This window comes from Aplysia californica, unplaced genomic scaffold (assembly GCF_000002075.1).
Source record: "Aplysia californica isolate F4 #8 unplaced genomic scaffold, AplCal3.0 scaffold00411, whole genome shotgun sequence".
Taxonomy (NCBI): domain Eukaryota; kingdom Metazoa; phylum Mollusca; class Gastropoda; order Aplysiida; family Aplysiidae; genus Aplysia; species Aplysia californica.
The window spans coordinates 194,461-200,460 of record NW_004797681.1 but is presented as its reverse complement, the minus strand read 5'-3'; the positions used below and the strand labels follow the sequence as shown (position 1 = coordinate 200,460).

At 40.3% G+C, this 6,000-nt stretch overlaps 1 protein-coding gene across 1 annotated transcript in view; it reads right to left on the bottom strand.

Moving 5' to 3' along the window:
* Positions 1 to 391: 391 nt before the first annotated feature.
* LOC101858205 (protein rogdi) overlaps positions 392 to 6,000 on the bottom strand; it is a 40,591-nt gene continuing 34,982 nt past the window's right edge. Inside the window, exons 10-11 of the mRNA XM_005104240.3 lie at positions 4,710 to 4,793; positions 392 to 3,247 (exon numbers count right to left, since the gene is read on the bottom strand). Coding sequence (XP_005104297.1) covers positions 3,212 to 3,247; positions 4,710 to 4,793 — 120 coding nt within the window. The 3' untranslated portion in view covers positions 392 to 3,211. The remainder of the gene's footprint in view (positions 3,248 to 4,709; positions 4,794 to 6,000) is intronic.

Here is a 6,000-nt window from a genome sequence, read left to right as displayed (position 1 = left end):
ACAAGGACGATATACGTTTGATAAGAAGGAAGAAGCAAACAACACCAGAGCACCTGCCAACCACCCACACACATATTTTCTTTGTCCTTTCCAGAAATATTTTTAAAAATTAAAAACCCAAACAAATCACATAACTAATACAAAATAAAATAGAAATCAGTAAACCTCCACTACAAACAGACAGACTTTTGTCCACCAGCACAGGGCAGGCTCCCCGCTGTCTGAGTCAGAAGCAGCACAAGTTACTGAGAAGATGGCTTGAAAATGTTGTAGGAAAACATTTTTGCGTCACAAGTTAAATGTGAGTCATCATAGTGAAATCAGGCGCTCGTCAAAATAATGAAATCCAAGAAACTGGCATTTTCCCGCCAGTTTGGCAATTTTCATCGAATTTTTGTCTTTTAGGCTCAACACCTTTTATGTCGCCCCCGCAGGTGGGGGGCCTCACAGTTTTACTGTGGGGAGCAAAGAATACACCTGCCGTGATATTGCGCATCGAAAGAGGCGACTAAAAGGGCTTAGGTCTGGTCTCCCGAAAGAGCCAGTTTGCAGAGGGCCAACTTTCCATCCCAATAAAAACAGTCAGTTACAGAAACACGAACAAACACAGCTTTTTATTTTTCGATCTTGGGAGACGGAGGAGCTTCTGCATCAGCAGGAACAATGAAGGACAGCGGACAAAGCCGAAAGGACTCTCCTGACCAAAAACCTTCTCTGTAGAACAAGTTCTCTCCGGATTACGTCGTGGAATGTTCGCACCATGTATAAAGCAGAAAAGAGTTCTCAAGCATCACAAGAGATGAAGAGATACAGGCTGCACATACTAGGAGTCAGCGAAACACACTGGATATTGTCTCGACAGAAACAGCTCAGCTCAGCTGGGGGAAACCAGTATTGTATTCTGGGAGGTACCTACAGAAACTACAACAAATGAACCAGAGCCAGAGTATTCAGAGAATGAGTGGGAAGAAACTGAACAGGGTGAAACTAGTACTGTGTTTGACTTTCTACCATGTAGAGGAGTTGCCAACCCAGGAGTGAGTGATGACCTGAACATCAATGACGTGTTTAGTCTTCTTTGGACTGACGATGTATGGAGTTCTTGAAGATGCCATAAACACTTATGCGCTGTTAAAAGTGCAGAAAAACACTACAGCTAAAAGAAGGTCAGTATACAACAATTGGTCCCGAACAACAGTGAAGGAATTGGAAGAAATTTGTTGCGGTACTGATAGCGATGGGTCTCAATTTTTGCCTTTCCATTCAGGACTACCGGCCTCGGAGCCCTGTCATTTACACGCCATTTAATTTTACAAGTCTGTTTCAAAGAGAGAGGTTTGAAGCCCTCTTTCATACATTTCTGCATTGTTCAGAATCTGAGGCACAAGGCAAGGAGAAAATTGAACCCTTCCTGAAAATGCTAATAAAAAATTTCCAGGGAGCGTTCTACCCTTTCGAAAACATCTGCATAGATGAGATGGTCATTGGTTTTACTGGGAGGCCGCAGTATAAGCAATACACTCCCAGTAAACCAAGTAAATACCACATCAAGACATGAGGATTAGTTGATTCTTCAACTGGTTTTGTGATAGACATTCTGCCATATTTCGGAAGAAATACGACATACGATCTACAGATTGACGAAGATAGAACCCGTGCCGGCCGTCAAGAACTCCACCACCCTGCAGCACTGTACTACAGTACTCACGACATAACACAAAGAGCACAGACATGGCAGTAGGCTACACCACCACCGGAGAGAAAACTGTACGGCAGCCTTGAGGATCTGAAGCGGACTGCACAGTTTACGCGCATCACACAAGCAATGTCTGACTGTCATCGAGAGTGGAGAAGAAGAAGAAGAAGAAGAAGAAGAAGCACCATATGATGACTGGCAGTTCAAATAATTTGTTTGGCAATCTCTCCCACTGTCATGCGATATGGATGTACACGATATGTAGTCATCAGTTTGTATATGACAGCACTTTTTTACAAATGGCCCCACTTACCTCTGTACATGATACAGAGCACTCGCTTTGGTCTTCAATAACTGCTGACCTCTAGACACACACACAACATTCACTGCAATATCACAGAGCCACGGACAGGCATTCATACCCACCACAATATCACAGTTCCACGTACAAACATTAATAGCCACTGCAATATCACATTCCCACACACACACACACACACACACACATACTCACTACATCAGTCTCTTCCACATACACAGACACACACACACACACTCACTACATCAGTCTCTTCCACATACACAGACCAGCTATGTACTGCCACCAGAAAGTAAACATTATTTAATGGTCCCAGAGTAGCACCATAAGTGCACAGACACACGCACACACAAAGCGGACAGACACCAGAACGCACAAATAGTGCACAAACACATACACACACACAAAGTGCACGGGCATCTATACATAAAAGGCCAGCAGATACACGAAAACAGCATAGTGCATAGACGCACGCTAAGTGAACAGACACATGAACAGTTTTGAGACAAAACGCCACATACCTATTTTTCTGGATTTGAGAAAAACAACGATTTCATTATCTTCACCCATTTACTCAATAATCTTGAGTAACTTTGTTTTTAGAGTAAATATGAAGTAAAGCTTAGAGGAAATTTCTTATCCTTGTTATAGATAGAATCTCCACATATTTTTGACAAAATGCGACACATCGACATTGCAATAAATAGGAAGTGAAAATACCACCCACAAACTTTCATTGACCACAAGTGTAGTCATGTGAGACTCAAGGAAAGAACTTGATTGGTGCCTAGAGGGTATATGTTGCCATTTTAAAAAAGTTCTCCCGCTTTTGTCGTGTGTCGTTAAAAAAATATTTAAAAAGGTCTCATTTTTAGCAGTTCTTTAAAGAGGAAAAAAGGATGTTCTGTGAAAAAAGAAGTTGACTCTGGAATGTGCCTCATCTTTCTAGATTTTACAGTACCAGTGTCAGCCAAACTTAGATGAAAATTGTGTTTGTCGCTATTTGTCATCAAACTGTTCACATTTACACACATAAAGATCCCAAACTCTCAAAATGTACAGACAAATTTATCCACGCGCGCACACAAAAAAAATCACTTTGCCATTTCCTGAACAACCCTACTGACATTCATCATAGCACCCCATCAGACATGTGCACATTCTCCCATTCATGTCACGCTCAAGCACCGAGTTTGTCAAGGACTTTCAAGTATTTGAGCCACAGCCATCAACTGAAACAAAATAGAAAAAAAAAAAGAACAGTTAAAAAAACCCAACTCAACAACTGTAAAAGTAATATCAAATAGTAGCCGACGTATTTTGCATGTAATACATTTCTAGCGATTTTGCTACACAGTGAAGTCTGAAAGCAACAGTACTATTGGTTATTTACTCGTATGACCTTAAAATGACCTTCGAATATTATGTATTAGAAGAAATGACTTAACTGTCTGTTGACACACTCTGACATTCATAATACAACACACTCTAACATTCACAACTTAACACATTACTGTCTGTCGACACACTCTTACATTCACAAAATAACACACCCTTACATTCACAACTTAACTCACTGAAGACATTTCCCCATTAAAAACACGGGATGACCGGTCATTTCTGTGTGACGGTTCCCATGGAAAAACGCGGGATCATCATTATCGCCGGTAGCGTCTATATAAATGCGGCTAAAAGCACAGGATCCGGCTTAGACTTATCGTAGCCATTTGTTTCATTCCATTAAAAAAATTCCAGGAAATTGGTCGATAACTTTTTGATCCAGAGCATTTTTAGTTACGAGACTGCTAAGACTGCTTGTGTTGTAAGCATGCAGTGATTATCTATATGGCGTCTATTATTTTCTTATTCGTAAATTTATTGAACATTGAATTTTACACCTTTTAAAAAAACTCATGCTAGTAGAGATAGACACTTGTACTTTAGTATGTTTTTTGTTCTTGTGTTGTTCTTTATTGATTCAATAGGGCATTGCAGTTGGTTAAAAGGTTAAAATTTTAAACAATTTTGAAAAAACCTTCAGTCTTCGATGCTTGTTCATAGTAAAATCCTTCCGTCTTCAGTGAGTTAACACACTACTCTCTGTTGACACACTGTAACATTCACAACATAACACACTACTGTGTCCATACACACACTACATTCGCAATGCTGCACACTACTGTCTCTGTTGAAGAGCTCTAACATTCACAATGTAACACACCACTGTCTCTGCTGACACTCTCAAAGGTAACACACACATTGTCTCTGTTGACACTCTAACATTCACAAAGGTAACACACTACTGTCTCCAAGAAGTGAAGAGGAAACATTCCTGATCAGGTTTCATTCTCAAGGTCAAGAATGTAATTCCTCATGTAAAATCGCATTAGAATAAGAACCCCAGTCCCTAGACAAGTTGCAACCTTAGAATTACAAAGTTCTATCTGACATTTTTGGCTGTTTTGAGTTACTAAGACCATGAGGTCAAAATCCAAATGTTCTATCAGCTCTATCAATATTGAAAGATTATTCAGAGTCTTTATCAAGATATTAAAAAAATTGCATTACAAAAGTTTGACAAGTTGTGAAACTCGACAAAGTTGACGTCAAATTTCTCAAAACTGGGTATTGAGCAGATAGAACATCGTAATTCTAGGATACGGAAGAGGTAACTAAGCCTATCCCTGCACTGACCTTGTCTTTGAGCTGTTGGCACTGCTGTAGGGAGAGGGTGAAGAATATGATGGCCTCATTCAGCCACTTGACTATGGCCTCCACCTGAGGGCACACGCAGCAACACATTAGAACAACACATACAACAACATGCCATGACAACACACGGCAACATGAGAAATCAGCATTTGGTTTTCAGTGGCAGAAGTATGTTTAATTTGGGGGGGGGGGAAGGGTCTGCTTGATTGGTTTTATGCTGAAAGTGAAGATTTGGCTTACAATGGTACTTAAATTCAATGTACAATATTTCATATAATAATGAATAGCATAATATACATACTGTAACATTGACAAACATTTCTAAATTTAAAAAAAAGAGAAAAAATCCCCCCAACAAAACAACAACAGTTATCTGCAGCAAGTTGTTTTAGACCAAGGACTACCTTATCTAGGATAACGTCACACCCTGCTCATTAACGATTTAAAAAAAAAACGTTCACAAACATCATTCACAAGCCTGGTCTATTATTTTTTTTTCAACATAGGTGTTTTATGTATCCATTGATACAGCATAAATCTCTTAGGGGGTCGGTCTTTGATCCTGCTAGTCAGGGCCAATCCGGGCTAAGAGGGACCAAACATCCCAGCAGAAAAACCTGAGACGATAAAATTACTCCCCACAGGCGAAATTGAATTAAGGTCTTCTGTGAGCGACAGCGAAGCGCGTAACAGTTACAGTACAGATGCAAGTTGTAAGCCTGTGTCTCCTAAATACTCAACTAAAGCAGGCCAGGGAAAGGTATTGGTTCCACATCTTTTCTAACAACTGTTATTTCAGAGATGAGCCCGCATGCTCATATGACCTTATGCAGTTGCAAGCACTGTAAAACTCTTACTAAACTAAAACAAAAATTAAGAGATGAGACATCCGATATCATATTTGACAGGACTGAGTCAAGTGGGCGCAGGGCCTAGAAAACTTCCCACACAAACCAAGATCAAGGGCACCTCATCAGGGATTTGAACAATGACCTCTACTCAACTGCTGCTTCACAGTGATGATTAATCAGTAAAAGTACAATTCTTCCCCTGGTACACAAAATAAGTTTAAAAATAAAAAGACCCCCCCCCCCCTTTCTCTCTCTCTCTCTCTCTCTCTCTCTCTCTCTCTCTCTCTCTCCCCCCCCCCCATTTTTTATGACAGATGCCACTACAACCCAAATGATGTCACATTGAGATTGGAGAAACCGGATGTGCATTTTGATTCTAGTCCGAATGGAGGGCTCAAGTTTACTTTTATCAATGTACCCAC